At 46.5% G+C, this 24,493-nt stretch overlaps 3 protein-coding genes, 1 long non-coding RNA gene and 1 pseudogene across 12 annotated transcripts; 3 read left to right on the plus strand and 2 right to left on the minus strand.

Moving 5' to 3' along the window:
* Positions 1-478: 478 nt before the first annotated feature.
* On the minus strand, positions 479-1,292 carry LOC119322698 (putative invertase inhibitor). Its single transcript, XM_037596193.1, has one exon. It carries the CDS (start codon positions 1,273-1,275, stop codon positions 703-705), a length of 573 nt encoding a protein of 190 aa, XP_037452090.1. The 5' UTR covers positions 1,276-1,292; the 3' UTR covers positions 479-702.
* A 494-nt stretch (positions 1,293-1,786) lies between these two features.
* LOC119325585 (putative invertase inhibitor) lies at positions 1,787-2,778 on the minus strand. The gene has a single exon (XM_037599318.1). The coding sequence runs from the start codon at positions 2,690-2,692 to the stop codon at positions 2,093-2,095; it is 600 nt and encodes a 199-aa protein (XP_037455215.1). The 5' UTR covers positions 2,693-2,778; the 3' UTR covers positions 1,787-2,092.
* A 4,345-nt stretch (positions 2,779-7,123) lies between these two features.
* LOC119322690 lies at positions 7,124-10,852 on the plus strand. Of its 9 annotated transcripts, none has more exons than XR_005155810.1 (6): positions 7,124-7,241; positions 7,403-7,466; positions 7,931-7,984; positions 8,144-9,288; positions 10,030-10,114; positions 10,496-10,852. XR_005155810.1 is itself a non-coding variant. In XM_037596176.1 (6 exons), exons 1-6 carry the CDS (start codon positions 7,181-7,183, stop codon positions 10,510-10,512), a joined length of 1,434 nt encoding a protein of 477 aa, XP_037452073.1. In that variant the 5' UTR covers positions 7,124-7,180; the 3' UTR covers positions 10,513-10,852. The 9 variants fall into 9 exon arrangements, 7 of the variants coding, with proteins under 7 accessions (XP_037452073.1, XP_037452076.1, XP_037452078.1 ...); XR_005155811.1 differs by having other exon boundaries at positions 10,499-10,852; XM_037596176.1 differs by having other exon boundaries at positions 10,022-10,114.
* Positions 10,853-12,611: 1,759 nt separating this feature from the next.
* Positions 12,612-16,484, plus strand: LOC119320520 (annotated as a pseudogene).
* Positions 16,485-19,227: 2,743 nt separating this feature from the next.
* On the plus strand, positions 19,228-19,810 carry LOC119320214. Its single transcript, XR_005154857.1, has 2 exons — positions 19,228-19,378; positions 19,521-19,810. It is a non-coding gene; the product is annotated as an uncharacterized LOC119320214 (long non-coding RNA).
* The last annotated feature ends 4,683 nt before the right edge of the window (positions 19,811-24,493 follow it).

Below are 24,493 nucleotides of genomic sequence, written 5' to 3' on the forward strand. Positions count from 1 at the left end.
AAGTTAAGGTCATGACGCCGGTCCTTTTGCCTAATTTTTTGTTGCTCCGATAATCCTCATTTCCTTTCAAGTTGCTTGTGCACCTCTGAAAAACCTTATTTGTAAATCTACCTGCAGAAATTTTCGTTGCCCATACATACCCAAACAAAGTGGTTCTGAAACCTTATTAGATTCTGAAACATTATTTCTAGGACGCTTGAACCCTGTCGTGTATGGTGAACGAACTCTCATTGTGTCGCCTGGCCATCTTTTTCAGGAACTGCAGTCGATGAACATTGTGCCACGCCTGAAATTAACCAAAGAATGACTTGTAACACGATTGTGGGCCGTTGATCTCGAAGGGTGATTGGAGCGTCTGAGGCGAACCGGTCCGGCATGATTCCTGAAGGCTGAATGTGTGTAAAAAAGTTTATCCAAGAGCTCTCGGCATTTTTTGGTGTATATATTTGAGATGCGAAACTAGTTCTGTAGCTTGATACAAAGATTAAGTAACATGTCAGCTACATTGGCACGTTCGTTTCCACGACTGTAACCAGGTATCTTGATATGTGTATACATACTGCATACGTCCTCTGTCGCTTGCAACATGGAGCACTAGATGATAAAAGAGTCATATCATTACATACTTGATGAATATAGCGATGTATGCCGAATAGAGCAATATATACTGGTGACGTTTGCTCAATATATATAATCTGTTGTTCAGATTAATGAGATGATGGCGAGGGAGATGACGGCGTGCTGGAACAGGCGCCGGCCCTCCCCTTCCATGGGCGGCTGCAATCCCTGCTCCTTGAACTCGTCGTTGCAGGTCACTGGCGCGTCGGTGGTGGCGGCCATCTTCATCTTGGCGTCAGAATAACTTCCATCCTCGATGGCGGCGATGGCGTCGTCGAGGTCGACCATGGCGTCCCGGAACACGTCTATGCAGGCGTTGAGGCAGGACCACCTTGTCGACCTCGTTGCCTCCTTGCCCCGGAGCGCTGCCATGCCGGAGTCCATGCCCGCCACCCCCGCCCGCACCAGCTTGGCCGAGATGAGGGCGAGCCCGTGGAGGTCGGCGTCGCGACCGGTGGGGTCAGCTGAGAGGGAGGCGACGCAAAGGGCGTAGTCCACGTTGTGGTTGTTCTCGCCGCATCTCTGGCAGGTCTCGGCGATGATGTCGTCGCCGTAAGGGAGCCGGATGATGGCGCCGGTGGAGGACATCGCCGGGGGCGGCACGAATAAGAGGGCGGCGGCGGTGAGGAGGAAGATGTGGCTCGGTAGCGACGACATGTTCGCTCCGCCTCCTCTACTCGGGGGTAGCGGCCACATTGTTTTCTGCTATACATATAGTGAGAGGAAGAGATAGGTTGAAGGAGGAAATGGGTGTGGCTGGTTGGTGAAGCGTGTGAGGAAGACGGAGTTGCAGGTTTGAGGCTGTGGCTTGCAACTGAAACCGAAGGCTAGTCCGTTAAGCTACTCTTCCTGTCAAATTCAGAGATTCTCAGGGCAAAATCATCTGAATCTCTGCCGGGATCGATTTGTTTCTACTCCCTCCGTTCCCAAATACTTATTTTTCTAGGCATTTCAAATGGACTCAATATACGGATGTATGTAGACATATTTTAGAGTGTAGATTCACTCATTTTGCGCCGTATGTAGTCACTTGTTAAAATCTCTAGAAAGACAAGTATTTAGGAACGGAGGGAGTAGATCAGTAGTAGTAGTAGTAGAAAATCCCCATTAAATTAGATACACAGTACACAAATTCATCTTTGTACAGACAGAAAGAAAACAGATGTGATGAGTGAATTCATCTTGTTATTATCATTGCTTTATTTATTGTTTGATGGTGATCAGTAAATCATGGCCTACAATATTCGCTTTTATGGACAATCGATCGAAAACGTAAAAAAAAAAAGAAGAAGAAGAAAATGGGGTTCCAACTACTACACCTGATTATATGTAATAATTAATGGTAATAATCAATCAATAATGAACGATGGGTGATTGCTGACGAGGAAATCCAATCCAATCCGATCCATGCAAAGAAGACGACGACGACGATGATCTGATCTGATCCATGGCGGCGGCGACGATGCATGATGGATCATTTGGCGGCGGCGTGGGTGAAGCCGATGGCGATGTGGGCGAGGCGCTCGTACTCGCGGTCGTGGGCGGCGACGGGGACGGCGCGGGCCGGGGCGCCCCTCCAGGCGTCCTCGCAGCTCCGGGACGCGCCCAGCGCCGCCATCAGCTGCTGCATGGCCAGCCCGTACACGTTGGCCTGCAGGTTGTCCAGCGCGTCGCGGAGCAGGTCGGCGGCGCCGCCGTACTGCTCCAGGCAGTGCTCGAACCGCGCGCGCGAGGCGGCGCCCTCGGCCTCCGCCTCGAGCTCCGCCAGGTCCTCGATCTTGGCCTCCGTGCTGGCGGCGTGGTCGACGGCGATCCGCGTGGCCAGCACCGCCAGCCCGTGGATCCCCGCGGAGGCCGACGCGTCGGCGCTGCGCGCGTCCGCGCTCAGGGACCGCACGCAGTGCTCGTAGTCCACGCCGTGGTGCGTGTCGGAGGCGCCCCGGCACGCCGCCTCCACGCTCACCGGGGTCGCGCACGACTCCGGCGCGTCCCACTCGCCCGCCGCCGCCGCCGGCGCCGCCAGGAGGAGGAGGAGGAGGAGGGCGCCGACGACGATGCGCACCGTGAGCCCCATTGCTGCGTGCGCCTGCTCTGGCCGGCCGGCGATCGCGCTCTGACCGGGGGCCGATGGAGCGATCGATCAAGGAGGAAGGAAGAAGGTTGTGCTGGAGCGAGGGAGGAGGAAAGATCGATCGCGAGGCGTGGGGGTATTAATAGCTAGCGGGTTGGTCGATCGGGGAAGGTGGAGATGGAGGAGAGGCGGGGAGGAAGCCTCGGCCTCGATCGGCCTCGGCGCCATTGGTGCGCTGCCGCATCACGGTCGAGCTCCTGTTTTTAGCCATGGCCGCGTGCATGCACGCACGCACGCACCAAGCAAGTTTGAATGCTTCAGACATGCATGCTCCTGTTTTTAGCGGAGGAGAGACGATTAGGATGGCCCACCAGGCAGAACGGTCAGGAGCACTGGAGCAACGCCGACGTAGCCATGATCCCAGCCGTCCCTGTCAGAAAAAAATCTGATATTCTTTTTAATGCTATTTTCATACATGGGTGTCCTGACTCCTGAGTGCCCGCTACACATCCGTGTTCATTTTCGAGAAGAATGGGTGCCCGGGATATCCGCGACGCAAGAATTATGGTCCGCCATACGTTACATTTAGGGGTTTCTATCTACCCATACGATTTTTTTTATCTTTTTTACTGACAGTACAACAAGCACTCAAATAGATGATTTCCTTCTTTTTCCTTCTTCCTTTCACGCGGCCAACTATAACTTTTCGGCATTAGATGATTTCCATGACCTAGCTAGCTAGTACCTAGGATAGATGTTCCACAAAAGTAGTCTCACCATGCGCGACGTAAGCTTGTGACGAAGTAGTCAACAAAGTAGTTGAAATTCATCCTCCACATATTATTTTATTTACCATCAAAGTAGTCAATAAAATAGTCTTTTATGGCTTGGGCGCTTCGTCGTCTAAATGGGTTCTTCCCCTCACCCTTCTCCCAGTGGCGTTATGGCATCACCCGAAACATAAGATTCATCGGTAACTGAAATCGCGACATGCATCCACTCTTCCTGTGCATTGAACTTTTACCCTTTGTATGTGTGTCCTCCATGTTTGTTGCAACTTTGCTCCTAGCTAGACGACACTAATGGAAGATTGCACATCAGACACCGTCGACATCGATCCAAACCTAGTGAGGGGCCAGTTAAGGGAGTAGAGGGCAATCGACGAGATCTAGCGATGCGATGGGGAGTCGTAGGGAAGCATAAACTCAACGACAAAGTGTCGCCAAGAGGAGACCTAAACCCTAGTCGTTGAGCTTGTGCCATTTGGATGGTTAGATAGGGGGAGAAATGGTTCATCAACTTTGCCAGTGAAGCCAACCTCGTTAGTGAAGCTGGATCTGGAATCTGAAACAAACAGACATTTCGAATCAGCTTTACCAGTGAAGCTGGATCTGGATTCAGGTCATTTTTAGTGCAATTCGCTGAAGCACCTCAAAGTGCACTTCGGTGGAGAAGCTGAAGCGGATCTTCAGGTGATTCAAATCCAATCAAAGCTGAAATAACACAGGGTCGTATATAACTGTGAATCCGCTTTGTTATCCCAGGTGTTTCGGATCAGATCAAAGCTGAAACAAACAGGGCCTAGTTTCGACAAGTGAACCAAATTTAGAAAAAAGAACCATAGATTTTTTTTTTGTCATTTGTGATGCAAGTTATAGCTTTCATCAATTACTGAGATGAAGAGAAGTAAAACATAGATAGCAATTGCAATAGAAGACTATTTATTTACTTATTATTTTATTTCACACTTATTTTTTTCTTCGACGGTAGTATCCATATCTTGGCCTCTTCATCCCTCTTTCTCTCCAACTGACACCAGAGCCACCAATGTGGCGCATCTACTTAGTCGGGTAGCGGTCATTTTGTCGCCCAACATCACATGGATCTGGTCATGCGATTTGTGTGGATATGTTCATTCCCTAATTATTGAAAGTAAGTCCTCTAAAGAAATTAAGAGCCAATGACAATGTTTTTTGTTCTCAAATTGTTGACACATTATTTCTAGGCGTTGTTAACTTAGTTTGAAAAAAATCCCTAAAGTATCTTATAGTTCTTTCGAATTTACATGAAAATAATTCGAGTTTTAGTTGTTTTTTTTTTCAAAACATCTCAGTTTTTCTTTTCCTTCAAATTTAGCTGAAAGAATTCAACACTTCCATGGTGCCCCTGTCGATTTGCTTTACATGGTGTTCACCATAGGCAAACTAACCACGATTGCTCGCACCCACCCGCCGCCGGCAGCCATAATTTTTGCTTCCCCGATTTAAATCTGGAAATTTGTTGACGACTCATCGTCGGGAGGAACCCACCCGCCGCCGGCAGCCTGCCAACCTTGTTGGGGACGCACTTTGCTGGTGCCCTTCTGGTGGTGACGCCCTTACATTTGGTCTCGAAACCTATAGCCTCGGCATGATCAAGAAGCCAATACTTACCCCTCTGACCGACCTGCGCTACGGAATGGTTCAGCTCTTCCGGGCGGAGGATGGTGGACTTGGCTTCGCGCATTTGGTAGGGCACACCATGCATGAAATTGTGGGTGCTGGGATCAAACCGTGATGGTGTTCCCAGATGGGTGCCTCTGCAAACCTTTCAGATGGAGGAGCTCCTTCCGCGGAGAGTGTTTAGTGGACGCTGCGAATGGGCAAGGATGGGATGGCGGGGTACGACGAGGACACAAATGCGATTATTCTGTCCACGGTGATTGGCGACTTCACGCTCCAAGTTGACACGAGCGAGATCAGCCATATTATCAAGAGAAATGCCGGACGTTGCCATGCTTATTATCCCTACAGAAATTTCTATGCCGCGGGTAATGCCTCCCTACCTACATTATTGCACAAGCAAAAAAAAAAGGTCCAGTTATTTTATTTTGCTGGTATTCATTCTAGTTACTTTTGTTAGAGTGCTTGGATCGACCGGATATAGAAGGACACATTGAGTTGTATGTTTGTTTGTATAGCACCAGTGATCACATTGTGATCACATGGAATACTGCAAGTTCTCAAAACCGGCCGCACAAGCAAAAAAAGAAGTCCAATTACTGCAAGTTCTCAAAACCGGCCAGGAACCTACCGGATTTTCCCTATGTGTGTGTGTGTGTGGCCAGGAACCTACTGCAGTAGGTTCCTAAACCGTTTTTAATGGTTTCTCTTTTAGTTTTGAAATTTTGTTTTTATTTTCCTTATTTTATTTTACTTTCCTTCTTTTTTTTTTGAACATTTCATTCAACGCCTAAACCTGCACAGCCAACTCGCTGGTGACCATGGCAGAGAGATCTGGAGACTGATCAATCCACGAAAGATCAGCCGCTCCTATCTTGTAGCTATAAGAAGCTAGTACATGGGCCAGATTAAAAAAAAAAGCTAGTACATGGGCCGCCTTTTTACATTCCCGGTTATAGAAACTAAAGCTAAAAGACTCAAAATTTGCATGACACAAACTGCGCATCTCCCATTGATTTTTTTATATTTTTTTCTAAAAAAGCTTTTTAGAAATTTTAAACATTGTTCGAAATTTCAAAATTTGTCCAAAAAATTCAGGAAATGAGTGCATTCATTTTTTTTTGCAGTTTTCAAAATTTTGATCAGATTTTAAATTTTTTTCCCTGTTTTTCAAATTTGTTCACAACTCCAAAACTGTTTGTAGTTTCAAAACTTAGTAAGAAATTGCAATTGTTTTCGGGAATTTTAAAATACAGTACAGGCTTCCAAATTTTTGTCAAAAAGTCAAAAAAATATGTAAGAATTGAACAAATATTCCCCGTTTTATAATTTCTTTTCGGAATTTTGAAAAGGTTAACGGTTTCAAAGTTTGTTCAATTTAAAAGGATGTTTGCTAATTTTAGAAATATTTCTCGTTTTATATTTGTTTAGGAATTTCGAAAATGCTAATGTTTTCAAAGTTTTTTCAATTTAAAAAAATGTTCACTAATTTCAGAAAATGTTGATGGTATCAAATTTTATTCTTCTTTTGTAATTTTGTTCATACATTTTTAAAATCTACTTTTTCAGAATCGTAAAATGCTTAATTTAAAAAAAATAAAATAATTTTGAAGTATATTCAGTATTCGTAGAATTGTCAATAGGCGTCAAAAAACGGTTGTTCTTTCAAAAAAATGATTAGTTTTTTTTTTATGTTTTGAGTTTTAAACAGATTTGGAAAGTGTCCGCGTTTCGAAAAACATACACTTTTTTTTCTTCTAAAAGAATGGGCTGGAGTTTCAAAAATCAAAATCTGATCTGGTGTTGCCATTGATTCTTAAAGTAGCTGGCATTTTCTTTTTCTTTTTAGACAAGTTGAAGCAGCTGGCTGCTCTGTAGTCATGTACCGCAGATTGGGCTGGGATGGGCTGGGCTTGGATTGGGCTGGGCTGCACCCGTGCTTACAGCCTGCCTACTACTCCTTCGGCGCTCCCCTCACTCACTCCCCACTCCTCATCATCGTCAATCAATCAAACGAAAAAAAAAGAAGCAGTTGGCGGACGGACTGGAGATGAGCGGAGCCGCCGGCGAGCTCACCGCGCCGCCGCCCCGTCGCCGGCGATCCGGCCGAGGTTTGCCCGCCATTCTCCTCCCCCTCCCGCTCCATCTGACCCAGCAGCTATTCCTGCTTCTTTTCTTCTTAATTTCTCCCCTCCTAGCAGAGCAGAAAACCCTAGCCAGCCAGATTCCCCCCTCCCGATCGAACCCTAACATTCTTCCCCTCCCGCCGCAGCAGCGCAGAGAGAGGAGACGGCGCCGCTGCTGGATCCCGCCGCCGAGGCTCCCCAGGGCCGAGGGTAAGATGCCGCCGATGCCCTCACCCCACCTCCTTATTTTGCACATTGCAATACTACTTACTCTGTGCATATGCCAAAGTGGTGAAGTGGTTGAGGCTGAGACGCCCCCTCTCCTTCTTGCCGCTTGCTTGCCGGGTTCCGTCTTGTGTGTTATCCATGATCAGCAGACATTAGTCGATTTGCGTGTGATTAGTGGCTCCTGGATTTGGTTCGGGTAATGCCTGGCTCTGTGACGTGAGGTGCTACTTGCAAGGTGGATGGGCAAGATGCAGTAGGCCCTAGTGTAGAGAACGCACCTAGCCCGAATCGTCTACTTCAATCAAAGTAACTCAGAATGTTTTCAGTGTTTTGGAAAGTATCTCCTGCTTGATGATTATACACTTGTGTGTTTCGGTTTCTGGATATTCGTGACTGATAGCTTGTTTGTCATGCTTATTAACCTTAGTTGCATTTCTGGATTGCAGCAGTGCAGAGAGAGGAGGGCTGTTGGACCCCGCTGAGGTTCCCCAACTCCAGTGGTAAGATCCCGCCGATGTTCCTCCCCCTCTTAATTTTTGCGCAGTGCACTACTTACTTTGTTTATGCAATGCTGTCTGGATGGATGTACATATGTCTGCTCTGTGTGCTGGATCATTTGAGAAACCAGAAGATTGATCAACATTTTATTTTCGTCTTAGGGCCGACCCCATTTCCAGCTCGCCGCGTGTGTATGGTAGGAAGCAGTGGCGTGCCGTGTGCAAGGTGCTCGGCAACGACAATCTCCTCGCTGAGATCCTCGTCCGCCTCCCTCCCAAGCCGTCCTCTCTCCCCCGCGCGTCCGCCGTGTGCAAGCGCTGGCGCGGCATCCTCTCCGACCCCGAGTTCCTCAAACGCTTCCGCAAGCACCACCGCAAGCCTCCTCTGCTCGGCTTCTTTGAAGGGTATGCCAACCGCTTTGCTCCCGTCATGGACTCGCCCGACCGTATCACTGCCTCCTGCTTCTCCATGCCCAAGAGCAGCACGCGCTACAACGACCATCGAGAATACATGGGCTGCCGCCACGGCCTTGCTGTTCTGGTCAACAAGCAGGAGCGCAAGACCTTCGTGTGGGACCCCCTCACTGGCCGACAGCACAGCGTGGATTTTCCGCCCGGGCTAGATGACGCCTTTGCGGGGAATTTCTGTATGTGGCGCGGCGCGGTGTTGTGTGCTGATGCTGAAGATGGGCATGTGCACGGAGATTGCTTCTCGAGTCCGTTTAAATTGGTCTTGCTCTGCTGCGGTGGATACAATACACAGGCATTTTGCTCTGTCTATGACTCGGTGTCTGGTGTTTGGGGAGGTGTTTTCTCGACCGCAATATCGCGTACAATTTCTCTGTTAAGGCCCAGTATCCTGGTCGGTGACGCACTTTGCTGGCTGATTTCTGGAGGTGATATCCTTGTGTTTGATTTCAAATGTCAGAGCCTTGATGTGATCGAGAAGCCGGCATTCTGCTATGTTACCGACGGGTGTTTTCAGATCTTACGGATGGAGGGTGGTGGACTTGGCCTTGCTGTTTTGTTGGACCTGACCATCCAATTGTGGGAGAGGAAATCTAACTCTGATGGTGTCGTCGGATGGGTGTTGCTGAAGAAAACCATTCCACTGGAGGGGATGGTTCCAAGGGGAATGAATTCTGTACGTTTCGTCGGGTATGATGAGGACACAAATGTGATTGTTCTCACTTCGATGACCGGCAACTTCACACTCCAACTTGACTCGATGCAGATCAAACATATTGTCAAAAGAAACAACATATGTTACGACCCGTTTTATCCCTACACGAATTTCTATACTGCAGGTAATACGTCCCTGTCTACATTGCATGAACAAAAAAGTCCAATCAGTTTTTTTTCGCTCAGATTCAATGCAGTTGCTTCTGGGACTTTGTTGCGGTAATATTGTTCCTATGAGTAAGGATATATAAAAATACATTCTGTTGTTTGTTTTATGTTGGTCTGCTGATATTATGGTGATCTAAATTCTTATTATCTAGGGTACAAGCTAGAGCAGGAATATAACTATTGGTTTGATGCCTGGCCATTGCTAAATGCTAACTATGATTATGTGTTTGCAATGATCTTGTCATTAGAGGGTCTCAAAGTATTGGAATGAAACCATCTGCTCTGTGAAATAGTTAGCCAATTGGCACATCTAGAAGCTTAAAGCTTTTTATGTTTTCTCATTCATTGTTTTTCCTTGTAAGATTAAAATTTATACTGATCAATCTTGATAGTTATCGTCAATTCATGGTACCATGTACTCTAGTTTTGATCGAGTAGTAGTACTAGTTCATTAATTTCACGTAGTACCATGTAATGCTTGTTTTGGAACTTAGGTTTTCCAATCTGCGCATATTTTATTTTGGCATTATGGTCATAACTGGTACAAACTCGCTTGAAAATAATTCTGGGTAAATGAATTTTTTTCTGAACATGTAAACAGCCATTCTTTTTTGGACCCAGCAACATTTACTATCCTTGGCTCAACTTTTCTTTCAATTCTTGTTTGGTTTGGGCTTCTTTTGCTTGTAGCAAGGCAGGGCAGTCGGTCGGGAAGGGGTGAATCTGGAACTAATTGTGATCGGACCAGATCTGCTAACATACTACCTTGGTCAAACAATTTAGGTAATTTTATCATCCCGTATATGTTTTCTTTTCTTGGTTTCTCAAGTTACAAGATGGTGCCATGGCAATTCTTAGATTTCCAAAAAGCATGCCTTTGAGTAGAGATACCAGACATTTTTGTGCCTCAGATGATATGCATCTTGTCACTGATCTTTTATGTTCTACGGCGGCAGTACGTAGTTATGTAGCACACAAAGTAAATGTTCTCTTATAGTATCAATTTTTCTAATAGCGCTGGGATGATTCAGCTCTGGTTATGTTTTTCGTATAATTTGCACTATGGCAAAGTTAATGTTTATGTATGGTGATCATACAAAATTAGGCTTTTCTGTTAGAGAGTCTTACCAATTTGTTTTCACTGAGATGGCATTGATTGTTCAGCAGGTAGTGGGAGTTAACTTCGGGTTGCTGAGACGCAGCCATGGCTAGTTGGCGTACGGAAATTCTTCTATTTTGCTGAGATGCAGACATGGCCAGTTGTGTAGTGAAGTTCTTCTATTTTGTATGATGCGGTTCACGCTTAAAATGTCCTGCTATGTAGTCTGTTGGATCCTCTACTATGTAGTATGCTGTGGCATGTGGTGTGATCGATGCTGAGATGTCAACTCTATGTAGTATGTAGGTTGTTCTACTTTTAGGTACCGCGGGCCGTGAAGTGAGCCTATCGGGTTTAATCATCTGAACTCTTATATATATATTAGTATCTAAGTTCAGCGGACATCAGTCAATTTGCGTGCCTGATTAGTGACTCGTGGAATTGGTTCGGCATTTTACAGAGTTTCTTTGTGAAGTCCCTAACTGTGAGTCTTGCTAGTGATCTAATTGTGATAATGCTGCTCACATCTCCACTTGCAGCAGGGACAGACAATGCCTGTATATGCTCTGTTTTACTGCCTAGCTAGAGCACAAACCTAGCCCCAGTTGTATATTCCCAGTTGCTAGTGGTCTAACTGATGTCTTGGCTCTTTCTTGGAGGAGACAAATCAAGAAAATGTTGTCAGTCTTTGTTTGAACTTCAAAGAGTTTTGTGGCTTGGCTCTTAATCAAAATAGTGTTGTGAGTTTTTGTTTGAACTTTGTTTGACTGGAGAAAATTACTGATTTTTTGTTAAATTCTAGTCTTGTTCTGGATCTGCCATGGAGATTTTTATTGTCCTGCATTACGCTGAAGATATTTTCACATCTTGGACTTGCCGTTTTCGACACTCAGTCCATTAAAGTCGGTTCTCCAGGAAAAACGAGAGACTGACGCAGCCTGGTGAGAGAGCCAACCGGTGACTGCCACGGCGGCATTTTTTCTGTCGGCCGCACCTTGGTGCCTGCGTCTACATGCGCATAAGGAAAATGCTGCCTTAGATTGTTGTTGCTGTCAAAATCAAAATGTTTGGCCTTGATTTTTTTTTTTGTGGAGAGCCTCCGAGGGCAAGGCCGAGTGCGTTCTGTTTCCACTCAAGCCACCTGGGTTCGAATCCTCCCACCTACCTAACAAAGAAGGGAGGGAACTTCCCCCCTTAGCCTCGTTTTATGTTCAGTATTTTTAGCACAGTCTCAGTTTTCTTAGATTACTTTTTCTCTTATTCATGCAGTCTTCAACAGCATGCGATGAATAGCTCAATTCAGTCTCCATAGCAAAAAAAGAAAAAAGAGGGTTCAATTCGCTCATAGTACTACTGTGTATGTGTATTGGTCAATTAGTTCATTACAACATAATACTGCACAAAAATACAAGAATATAAGTAAAGCAGTTGAAACTCTGTACTGATTAAGTAGTTTGGGAATCTTGCTGTGTTGCTGGTAGATGAATTGGAAGAAGCATTATAACATGCTTGGAAGATATAAAGAAAGTAAAACAAAAAAAAAAGGTTCCGAAAGTCAACTTATTAGGTGAAAAGGTGATCAAAATAGGATTTATAAAATTATTGTACAGACAACTCCTTGAAAAATACCACAAGAAAGTGTAGTAAAATAAAAAAAAGAAAATTCAGAAATATAAGGATATTCATGATTTTTTTTAAATCAGACATCTCAAAATAAGAAATGGAACGAAGATATTTATGCTTTACCAAACATCATGGTTTTCCTAAAAAAAACATGGTGTTCGAAATTAAACTTATCCCACAAAATAAAAAATGAAATGATCTAATAAAAAATGTCTTGCCTAAATAAAAGTACGGCTTTCCATAAATACGATACTGATGAAAAAAAAATCATCTGACGATTTGATTTTTTTCCAGCAACTTGCACATAGTCATCAGTCTATTTTTTTAAAAGAAAATCTCAGTGGCCTTTTGTGAGAAATGCCTTTTTTAGTGTGAGTAAAAAGATAGGCATTTTTCTGGTGTGAGTAAGAAGATTGTATTTTTATAGGCAAGACTTTTTTAGGAGTGGCAAGATGTTTTATTGAAAAAAAGGGGCCTTTTTTAGTTTTTTTTTTTAGAATTAGGGGCCTTTTTTAGGCGATAGGGCGATTCCTAACTGGCAGATTGGGCTGGGCTTGGATGGGCCACGGTTTACATGGCAGGCTAGGCTGCAACCGTGCTTACTGCAGTCTCCACTCTCAGTCCCCAGTCCCCCACTCTCACTCAGCTGGCCTCACCCCGCCGCCGGCGACCTCACCCCGCCGCCCCGTCCCCAGCCCCGGCAGCCACCCACCGGCGATTCGAGGTCAGGCAACCCAATCTACTCCTTCCCGTCCATCTCCATCTAATCTACTCCCATTCTTGTTAATTTCCCCCCTCCAAATCAAGCCCTAACATTCTTCCCCTGCTTCATTACAGCAATTGAGAGAGGAGACGAGATGATGGATCCGGCTGCTGAGATTCCCCAGTTCCAAGGGTAACATTCACCATCCATTTCCTCTCCCGGCCTCTTTATTTTGTGCAGTGCACTGTACTTACTTTGTGTGTGCTATATGCTGGATGGATGGATTCATGGATGGATGATGTGCATATGTGTGTTGGATGCTTCCAACCAGTTGATTGACTGCATTTTCTTTTCATGTCAGGGCCGTCCCATCGCCGGATCGCCGTGTGTGGAAGATGACAAGGCCAAGGACCAAGGGTAAAATTCCCCATCTAGTTCCTGTGACCCCCTCTTCATTTTGTGTATGCTATGCTGTGCTGGATGTACATATGTGTTTGTGCACCTACTTACTTTGTGTTTGCTATGCTATGCTTGATGGATGTGCATATGTGTGCTGGATCATTGGAGAAACCAGCCAATTGATTGAATTTTCTTTTTTTTTTTTGTGTCAGTGCCGATCCCATTCCCAGCTCTCCGTGTGTGGATGGAAATAGGCTGCTGTGTTCCAGGCCGCCAGCCGACCCGGTGTCCAATGTGCTCAGCGACGACAACCTCCTCATCGAGATCCTTGTCCGCCTCCCTCCAAAGCCGTCCTCGCTCCCCCGCGCGTCGGCCGTATGCAGGCACTGGGGCAGCATCCTCTCCGAACCCAAGTTCCGCAAACGCTTCCGCAAGCACCACCGGAAACCTCCTCTGCTCGGCTTCTTCAGAGGGTATGCTAAAAGCTTCATTCCTGCTATGGACTCGCCTGACCGCATCCCTGCTGCCCGCTTCTCCCGGTCAAAGAGCAGCACACCATACCATGAACATGCATACATGGGCTGCCGCCACGGACTCTCTCTCCTAATCAAAGAGTTTAACGGCGAGACCGTCGTGTGGCTTTTCCACCAGGGTTCAACAACAGCGTCTTGAGGAGGGATTACTGTGCCTGGCATGGCACTGTATTGTGCATCGATGCCGAAGATGGGCATGTCCACGGAGATTGCTTCTCGAGCCCGTTTAAATTGGTTTTGGTTTGCGCTGAGTACAATACACCGGCATTTTGTTCTGTCTACGACTCGGCGTCTGGTGTTTGGGGAGATATTTTCTCGATGATGACGATAACAGCTGGAATGTCTAGGTTAAGAAGGCCCAGCACCCTTGTCGGGAATACACTTTGCTTGTTGATTTCTGGAGGTGATGTCCTTGTGTTTGATTTCGAAATGCAAAGTCTTGGTCTGATCGAAAAGCTGGTAGAAAACCATGGTACCGACGACTGGTATTTTCATCTCTTACGGATGGAGAATGATGGACTAGGCCTTGCTATTTCGCTGGACCTGACTATCAAATTATGGGAGAGGAAATCTAACTGCGATGGTGTTTTTGAATGGGTGCTGCTGCAGAAAACCATTCCACTCGAGGGTATGGTTCCAACGAGAATGTATTCTGCACTTTTCGTCGGGTATGATGAGGACGCAAATGTGATTGTTCTCACTACTGTAACCGGCAACTTCACACTCCAAGTTGACTCGATGCAGATCAAACATATTGTTAAAAGAAACAACATATGTCCTGACACCTTTTATCCCTACAGGAATTTCTATACTGCAGGTAATACGCCCTATCTACATTGCACAAGCAAAAAAGTCCATTTAGTTTGTTTCGCTCGTATTCATTCCAGTTACTTTTGGTACGTTATTGCGGTAACATTGTTCCTGTTATTAGGATTGAGCTAGATACATAAAAGAGTGAATTCCACTTTTTACTCTGTAGTTCTGCATTTGTGACACATATTACCCTATTTACTGCAACCTCTACCAAATATTTCATTTAGAAGATTTTGAACACAGTTTTACCCCAGTTTAGCACTTTGCTTGTTTCTGTTAGATAGTACCGGCATGTTACACCGACGTGGCACGGTAAAATGCGTAAAGATCTGAGGGCATAATCGATATTCATGTTCAGATTTCTCTTACCCATATGTTCAAATCCTCCTCCTCGTCTTGATATTTTTAAACTCTGGTCAACACCTTACACCTTGCCCAATAGACACGCATAAAAAAACAAGGTTTCAAAGCTTTTAAAAGGGGTAATCTTGATGATTTTTCATTCGACAGGGTAATTAGTGTCAAAAATGCATAACTAAGGAGTAAAAAGTGGAATTCACTCTACATAAAAATATGTTGTCTTGTTTGTTCCTCTGTTGATCTGGTCATCTTATGGTTATCTAATTTCTTGTTATTATAGAGCTCCATTAAAGCTAGAACAGGAATACAAATATTGCTTTGTTTCCTGGCCATTGCTAAAGGCTAAATACCATTATGTACTTGTAATGATCTTTTCATCAGGGGGGTTCTAAAAATTGGAAAGTGGCAATAGCTGCAGTAGTGAAACCATCTGAAGTAATTAAGCAATTGGAACATCTGGAGGTGGCTTAAAGCTTGTCATGTTTTCTTATTCACTATTTTTCCTTGCAAGATTAAAATTTAACTGGATCGATCTTGATAGAAATCATCAATTCATAAACCTCACTCGACAATAATTCTGGATAAATGCATTTCTCCGAACATGTAAACATTTTTACCATTCTTTTTTGGACCTGGTGATATATGTGGCTTCATTTTCTATCTTGGACTCAACTTCTCTTAGAGTTTTCATATGTTTTGGGCTTCTTTTGCTTGTAGGCAGGAGAGTTGGGACGAAAGGAGCGGATCTGGAACTGTGTACACACTTGATCTGCTAACATGCTATCTTGGTCAAACAACTTAGATACTTTTATCTTTTCATATATCTTTTTTTTTTGCTTGGTTACCCAATTTGCAAGAAGCATTTTCAAGAAGCATGCCTTTGTGCCATTTTCCGTTTGTACTCTGAGCCTCACATATGGGTTGGCACACAAAAGTAAATCTGGAATGAGTTGACAATCTTAGAGTTTGTTTGCCTCAGATGATAGGCGGTGAGTCACCGATCTCGTAATTTCTACTGTGATCGTGTGTACTTAACTACTTATATTGCAAGAATCTTGAAAACATGTCAGCATATAGGTGGCAATGCAAACTAAATGTTCCCTTATTGTTGTTCTCCGTTTGTAGTATTAGCTTGTGTACTGGGCCGATTCAGCTTTGGATATTTTTTTTTTGTATAATCTGCACTCCAGCAAAGTTAATGCTTATTTTTTGGGGATCATACAAAATTTGTTCTGCTGTGAGAGAACATTACCAATTTGTTTGACTGGGATGACATTGATTGTTCTGCAGGTATTAAGAGAGAGTGAAATTCGGGTTGCTGGGACACCGCCATGACTAGTGGTCTAGGGAGGTTCTTCTGTTTTGCTGAGACGCTGGCATGGGTAGTTAGTGTAGTGAAGTTGTTCTATTTTTCTGTGACGCAGACATGGCTACTCGATGCTCAAATTGTCCTGCTATGTAGTCTATTATGTTCTTCTATGATGTGGTTGATGCTGAGATTGCTCCTCTATGTAGAATGTAGGCTGTTCTACTTTTATGCGCCTGTCCGTGAAGTGGAACTTGTTGGATTTAGCCGTGTGAACTCTTGTATATTAGTATCTAATATCAGCAGACATTAGTCGACTTGCATGCCTGGTTAATGCTCGGCTCTGATGTGAAGGTCTGTACTTTACACAGGTTCCGTGTGAAGTCCCAGTTGCCTAGCTACTTGAAAGAAACTAAGACGATCACATGACCTGAAAGAAGGATTTACCCAGCTTGCAAAATTTGTGGACAGTTTACCACTTCTGCATGACATCGGGCTCTAGCGCATTTAATTATTTCTTGTCAGGTATATAGTTTTCGATGACCATTGCGTTAATGACAGATTGGATATTTTTGATTTTCTGCTGATCCTAAGAAGCCAGGTCATTTTGGTGTAAATCTATCTCGAAATTCAGCATGCTCCAGGCTGCACTTAAACATGTTTGCTCTCTCTGGTTGTTGACAATCTGTCATCAAAGTCATTTCTTCAGGTGAGAGTGTTAAACTGAGGTTTAGTGCACAAAAATGGAAAGGAAGTGTTGAGAAAATGTATCCATTAATCAAGTGTGTGAATGATTGATGATTACTACACAAGAAAAGAAACACTCACTGCCAAATATGTTAGTCAGAGTGAACATACGCACATAGTGCAGTCTAATCTTCATTGTCTGGTTGCTACATGACCCTTTAACACCACTTCTGATGTGTTTTCAATAACTTGAAAGGTGCCTCCTGCTTAATGCATACAGTTATATATATTTCGGAGATAACTTAATGTCATGAGCCGGGTTTAGCTGCGGGCAATTCCCCCGACATTAGCCCCCAGATTATCTTGAATACAGGCTTGGCGTGCATTCATGCTAAGCTTTCTGAAATAAGAATAGATAATGAGCCAGCTCCTGAAAATCTGGGTCTCTGTCATATCAACCTGCCGATGGTAATTCCATGCAGAAAAAATAACACATATGATATCTTGAGTTGAAAAAATAACCCATATGATATCTTGAGTTGTCTTAAAAAACGCCTTGGCTTGATAAAAAGAAAATTTTGTCTGATGTAGTGTCAACTTTCAATGCTTCAGACTTTGATAAAAAATTCATACGATGTTGAGCTGACTTGTCTGAATATCTCGGAGGAGATAATCTTTGCAAACTTCTTCACCAAAAATATGAGACCTGGTTCGCATAAAACTAAAAATTTGAAGGTGTTCCTCCCTCACCTGTAGCCCCCAAGTGTTGAGTAGAAGAAAGTGATAGCTTAAGACTTGCTTAAATACAAATGTTGCATCTTTTGGAGAGAAACAGTTTGTCCAGCCAAGTCTCCAATTATAAACTGAATGTTTTGCACTTCACATGTGCAGCCCCCAAGGGCCGGCTCATCGGTACGTGATGAGCCGGGTCTTCAATTTGGACTGTATAATCTTAGTAAACAACTGACTGCTGTAGCCCCCAAGTGTCGGGTTGTCTTGCCTCCAGCGACCTGGGACTTACATGTACTCCTTTGAAAATAACATCATATGATGTAGCCCCCAAGCTTTGGGTCACTTTTCATGTAGTGGATTAAGGCTTGTATACTTTGAATTTTTGACAGGAGCAATTGGTAGCCCCCAAGGGCGGCGCATCATTATGTGATGGGTAGGGTCTTCAATGAGACTATTTATAATGACTATGCATTAGCCCCCAAGTGCCATAGTGCATGCTTGCAGCAACATGGGATGGGACTTTCATACTTCCATTGTAGAATAAAATCGTATCCACCGTCTGGGTGATGTTTGTTGACTGCTTTGCATGTTAATGTTGAACAATGCTCCTTGTTGTAAGCTGGTGTTTGGATTAGGAAATAATAGCCATCTCTCTGAAATGACTTTGAAATCTCAATCATTTAACACTGGTTATGATAACCTTGATGAAAATCCAGCCATGTTGGCCATGAAAGATTTGTTTATTCCGTCTTTTGCCCTTAAGACCTTTCGATCTGCTAGCGGCCTGTTCTGCCACCGGGCCATTTTCAGCCAGTGGTTCTATTCATCCCATTAAAGGCGCATGAAATCTTTGGGTCGTTTCAAGACCGTACATTTGTCCCATTAATTAATAGCCAATTATGCCTATGGTCTGTATTAAGCCCGTGATGGCTTTCCGCCTATTAACAACACATTATGTGTTTGTGCCCATTAGCGGGCCATTGTGCTTTTAGCACGTTTGTGGACCATGTTGTGTTTTGAACCTTTTTAAATGTATGATGTTATACGACCCATTAGTGGCCAATGTCATGTTTTGGCCCGTTTGCGGCCCAAGGTTATTGCGGCCCATATGTGGCCCATGGTTACAATGAGAAACTTGAAATAAATGCATGGTACAAACGGTTATCTTGCATTAGTGCTCATATAAATCAACAAAAACAAATACAAGAGATGTGACATTTATTTGAACTTAATAGGATATGTTTTTTTAGAGAAAAGGCAGAGTATGACAAGACAGAAACCACATGAACAGAGCCACGAAATATGGTATCAATGCCAACATAGGATATGCAATCTCTTATTATATTATTTGCCTAGCAACAATTAGTTTGGGGAAATAAATACAAGATACAACTAAATGCATGCGATCTAATTCGTGCTTTTCTCCTGTACAAACCCTGACATTAAATACCACACAAAAGAATATGAAATAAATATAGTGTATACAAAGGTCGGAGCATGTCAGTACAAGGATATATGTGAACATTAATTTAAAGATACGCATAAATGCAACAAGGAATCGATCGATATCCACAACTTGGTGGTGGCTCTATATAAATACCAGCAATGGAGCTTGGCAGCGTGGATCCCATATAGGGGAAGGAAGAAGCAGGGCAAGTAGAAGTACTCTCTTGTTGTGGTATGGCAATCCTCAATAGCGATACAAGGACCATTGTCTACACCATGGCGGTTGCTCTCTTGGTCGTCATGATGATGTCCTCTTCGTTGCCATCTTGTCATGGAACTGATGAAGGTATGCAACAATGTCCAGCTTGTTTTACTCTACGATTTCCAAACATGGAAAAACAAAAATCTAGCTAACTATATTCTTGTTTTATCTTTGTATACAAGCTAAACTGAATTGCTATTGCCGCAATAATGTAATTCATTTGTAGAGGAGGGTTGGGAGTGCCGTCAATTACTGCACTGCACTGCTCCGGGGTGCCTCTCTTATTGCAAAGTTTTAAAACATGGTGAAGGTCATGCTTACAGTATCATGTCCAAATGCCGTCACAACAGAACAGAGTGCTGCTGCCGAGACTACAATCAGCCGCCGCCGCCAAGAGATCTCGTGCTTGTGCAAAACAATGCTGGTGCATGAAGTCGTTGCATGTTTTGATGAACCTGCAGTCGGAGCATTAATTGATCTATCCGATAAAAATCAAATAAACTTGTTTTATCTTCATACATACTCCAAGCAAACAAATGTTGTACTTTGAACAACCATGGTCTGTTCGACACCTGATTAACAATACTTCCGTAGAACTTCCTCGTATGAAAGTTATTAGGCCTATCGGGCTTCTCGTGTCCCGTGTTGCTCCCCGCTGGCAACCTGGGAGCGAAGCCCTAGCTACTGGCTAGGCTCCCCTCCACACCCGTCCCCTATCGCGGCCCTTGGTCTGCGCTGCCGAGCAAAGACCACATGGCGTCGGCGCGGCACTCCCACCCCCACTGATGTAGGGCAGAACCCTATGGGGTCGATCTTTCACGTTTGGAGATGATCCCTACGGGGAATACGAAGAACGCACGGAAGAACACAAGGGAAATCACGAGGGGAAACAAGAGAAACACTCAACCGACACGAAATAGATCACACAAGTGCTAGATCATCGAGTCCGGATGGAGGCCTTGAATCCGGGTGGATCTTCTCCGAAGAGGTGCGGCCCCTCACGAGGAGTAGATCCGGTACGGATGAGCAATGCTCTATCTCAAATGAGCTAAACCAATGCTAACCCTAAAACATAGGTGTGGATGGAGTATATATAGTCTAGGGGCGAAGGGAGGTACATGGGCCTCGGCCTTTACACTGTTCGCAGACAGGAAAGGCCGGATGTCCGGGCGACGGGCCGGATGTCCGGTCGCTCGCGTGGGGCCGGATGTTCGGGCTGAAGGGCCGGATGTCCGGGCTGGTGGAGACGGCCGTGCTGCTCTCTGGATGGACGGGGCCGGATGTCCGGGCGGAGGTGCCGGTTGTCCGGGGCTTTGGGAGGCGCCGAATGTCCGGGGTGACGACCGGATGTCCCGGCTGATGGGGCAACCTTCTGTGCTCCTTGGACGCCGTGGCCGGATGTCCGGGCCGGAGGCCGGATTTTTGCTGAGGAGGGCCGGATGTCCGGGCCGGACGCCGGATGTCCGGGCCGGACGCCGGATGTCCGGGCCCTGTAGCTTATGCTGCAGTCGCCTGGCTGTGGGGAAGATCTCCAGGGGCCGGATGTCCGGGGCCATGGCCGGATGTCTGGTGCCTGGAAGCTGTTCTCGCCTTCTCCCGTTGGTTCTCTTCTTCCATGGACTTGGGGTCTCGACCATCTTCATGTGCATCCTCGGAAGGGTCCTCTTGGTACCTAATCATGCACAACATTCCGGACTTAGATAGTAGCCATGTCTCGAGAGGGTCATATGAGATATCACTAAGGAAAGAAGTCACCTCGGTCTCGAGAGCTCTAGCTCTAGCTCTTGTCATGGGTCCTCTTGGTGCTTGGTGAGACGATGGTAGATCCATGGGGATGACCGAAGGATGCTCCGCATCACCCACCCTCTCGGGCTTCTCGCATCCCAAGCAGTAAAGTTTTCTTGGCTGGTTGATAACTTGCTTGAATGCCATGACCACCGACGACACTATCATACAGAGAAGCCATCTGTTTTGTCTGTGGTGCAAAATTTTGCCCAATGACCAATCTTCCCTTGTACTGTTCAATAAACCTATGCTCCAAAGTATAACCTATCACGTAAGGAGGGTGAATTGCAAGCTACCGCAACAGTGCGGCCATTTCTGTATGATACGAATTCAGTACTTCCTGTATCCAATCTGGCCTGCAAACTGGAATCGCTCAGTGTTTCAAATTGATGAGCTCTGCACGATAGAGAATCTGCCACCCCATTCTTGGTTTGTTGCTACTGCTTGTTGGACTGGTTGGTTGTTTTATTTATAAAGCGGGGCAAAAGCTTGTTTTCATGGTAGATCTGATGTGAGTTGATGGTCAGTTAAGTTGCAAAGGCTCTTATCATCGGTCAAAATGGTAAAACGGCCTTTCTGAAGGTGCTGACGCCATTTGTCCACCGCCATGATCACCGTGACAAGTTATTTCTTGTAAATTGACAGCTTGCAATTCATGACTCCCAACGACTTGCTCTATATGCGATAGGATGACCACGCCACATTAACACCGCTCCCACACGGGTGTCACACGCATCATGCTCAATGGACCAAAACAGGGGTACGAGCCATCGTATTCAGAGCCAGAAAAGCCTTTGTGGCTTGATCATTCCACTTGAAACCCTTTTCTGGAAACAATTTGTTAAATGGGAGAGAGGGATTTGGTGGAATAGTTGTTGTATTGCTTGAGCCTTGTGGGCATATATATAGGAGTACAATGATCTACTTGGAGTACAAGACAAGCCAGAACAAATCCTTGTCTATCTCGTCTTTCCTAATAATCACGATACTCCACATCCCCTCGCAGTCACAACGGTAGCGACACAAACGGTGAGGCTGGAGAAGAATCCGAAGGCAAGACGACGGACACCCCCCTCCCCCCCCCCCACAGTGGTAACGATCGATGCATTGCGGTGTCGTGGTTGGAGTGAAAACCGATGAGGTTGCTCAAACAGGTGAAATCCGAAGGCAAGACGAGCGGGGTGGACGGGCGACGGCGGCAGCTACGGAGGTAGCGGCGGCGGCGGCCAAAGAAGAGCGGCAGCGGCGGCCTGACGACGGCGGCGGCTAGGTTAGGAGTGCGGCGGCGGTGCTCGAAGTAGGCGAAGAACCCGACAGCGCGATGAAGACCGGCACGAACGGTGGCGTTCCCGCACCAAGGAAGACGGCGCGGATCATACCACGGGAGGTCGACGCACGGTGACGGCACAGTGGACCGCGGGCCGCGGCTCTACGACCCGAAGGGGCGACACAACGACGGTGGACAGGTCGGGGCGACGGCGGGAACCGCGGGGCGCGGCGCTACAGCCCGAAGGGGCTATGCAGCGGCAGAACGCGGGTCGGTGCAACCGCGGGGATGGCCTCGAGGCGGCGGCGGGGACCGCGTATCGAGCACTACGGCCCGAAGGGGCGACGCAGCGGCGACGCATGAGTCGATGCAGCCGCAAGGAGAACCACGGGGCGGCGGCGCTGCGGCCCCGTCGGGGTAACACAACGGCAACCCTTTGCTCGATCGGTGGAGGGACGCGCTGAACTCAGGGACGATCTTCACGGGACCTGCGGAGGCGCGCTCGGTCGGAACAGGGCGGTGACGGCCAGCACTGGGCGACGGGCAGGCCGGCGCACGGACGACGACCTTGAGGGGCCGCCTGTCGCGCGGAGCCGCCGTGTCGGTGAAGTAGCCAGCCGGTCGCGCCGGTGTCGGAGTAGAGGCGCGGCGTGTCGACGGCGGCGGCGGGCAACGCAAACCGATCAAGCATAGATCGGAAAACCAAAAAGAAAACGCGTCGATCAAGGTGACCGGCAGGAGAGAGAAAAACCCGGAGCAAGGGCTCGGGAAAAAGACTCTCTAGGGCAGCCGGTCAACACGACCGGGGGACGAACCCTAGGTACGGACGGCACTGCCCCCGGCGGCGGTCATGGAGGCCGACCGCCCTGGGGGCGGTGCGCGGGTGCGGAAGCGACGGCGGGCAACGCAAACCGATCAAGCATAGATCGGAAAACCAAAAAGAAAACGCGCCGATCAAGGTGACCGGCAGGAGAGAGAAAAACGCGGAGTAAGGGCTCGGGAAAAAGACTCTCTAGGGCAGCCGGTCAACACGACCGGGGGACGAACCCTAGGTACGGGCGGCGCAGCCCCCGGCGGCGGTCATGGAGGCTGACCACCCCGAGGGCGGCACGCGGGTGTGGAAGCGGCGGCGGCTAGGGTTTAGGATCGAGATAAGGCTGATACCATGTTAAAAGGGAGAGAGGGATTTGATGGAATAGTTGTTGTATTGCTTGAGCCTCGTGGGCATATATATAGGAGTATAATGATCTATTTGGAATACAAGACAAGCCAGAACAAATCCTGGTCTATCTCGTCTTTCCTAATAATCACGGTACTCAACACAATTGTCACTTACACCATAACACACATCTCTAAAAGCCAGGTTGGTCAGGCATACAAGTTCCACGCACAAACAGTTGGGAAAGACTATTGCCGACCGACACTGTCTACTGAGAAAAGACCAGACGGAAAACCGTTTCCCGACCAACATATCTTTCCGACCAACAATCTGTTGGGCTTGCCACGGGCTTTTCCCGACCAACAGTCCGTTGCGCTGGCCATGGGCCATGGGCCTTTCTGAGTTCGTTGATGAGCTGACGCACATCCAAGTCCAGGATTGCTGAACTGTGTCCAAATTCCAACAGAATGTCCTTCAAAACTTTCTTCACATCAGGATTCTGACCCACCGGAATAAAAGCTCTAGGATGGTAATCTTTTTTAAGCTTGTCATACACTGCCTTGGCAAGTGTAGTCTTTCCCAGTCCTCCCATTCCAACGATAGAGACTGTCTTGAGCTTTGTATAATCACTATCCTCCTCAAATAGCCTTATTAGCTCATCTCTTGGCGCCTTGATGCCAGGCCCGTCGTTGGAGGTGGCCAAGGTGGGCGACCGCACAGGGCCCCCAAATTACTAGGTATTAGTAGTATTATGTATACAAATTTAATCACACTTTGCCATTAATCCAGCGGCGTACGCAGCAACAAAAATCCTGCCCACGAGGCCCGCTAACTGCTTATTCCCGTATCCATCGAGTGTTCCTGAATCCCATCTATCGCTAACACGCCGCCGGTTCGCCTGCTTCCGCCACGAGCAGACGCCGTCTCGTCTGCTGCGGTCCTGCCTTCCGCCAATCGCCTGCCTGCTGATTCCGCTAGTCGCCCAAGA

This window comes from Triticum dicoccoides, chromosome 6B, assembly GCF_002162155.2.
Source record: "Triticum dicoccoides isolate Atlit2015 ecotype Zavitan chromosome 6B, WEW_v2.0, whole genome shotgun sequence".
In the NCBI taxonomy this organism is placed as follows: Eukaryota; Viridiplantae; Streptophyta; class Magnoliopsida; order Poales; family Poaceae; genus Triticum; species Triticum dicoccoides.

Excerpts from the sequence above, each read along its gene's own strand:
- LOC119322698 (XM_037596193.1), bottom strand. The coding sequence starts at position 1,275 with ATGTCGTCGCTACCGAGCCACATCTTCCTCCTCACCGCCGCCGCCCTC.
- LOC119325585 (XM_037599318.1), bottom strand. The coding sequence starts at position 2,692 with ATGGGGCTCACGGTGCGCATCGTCGTCGGCGCCCTCCTCCTCCTCCTC.
- LOC119322690 (XM_037596176.1), top strand. The coding sequence starts at position 7,181 with ATGAGCGGAGCCGCCGGCGAGCTCACCGCGCCGCCGCCCCGTCGCCGG. Across the intron at positions 7,467-7,930 it reads GAGGCTCCCCAGGGCCGAGG|CAGTGCAGAGAGAGGAGGGC; the intron begins GTAAGATGCCGC and ends TCTGGATTGCAG. Across the intron at positions 9,289-10,021 it reads CACGAATTTCTATACTGCAG|CAAGGCAGGGCAGTCGGTCG; the intron begins GTAATACGTCCC and ends TTTTGCTTGTAG.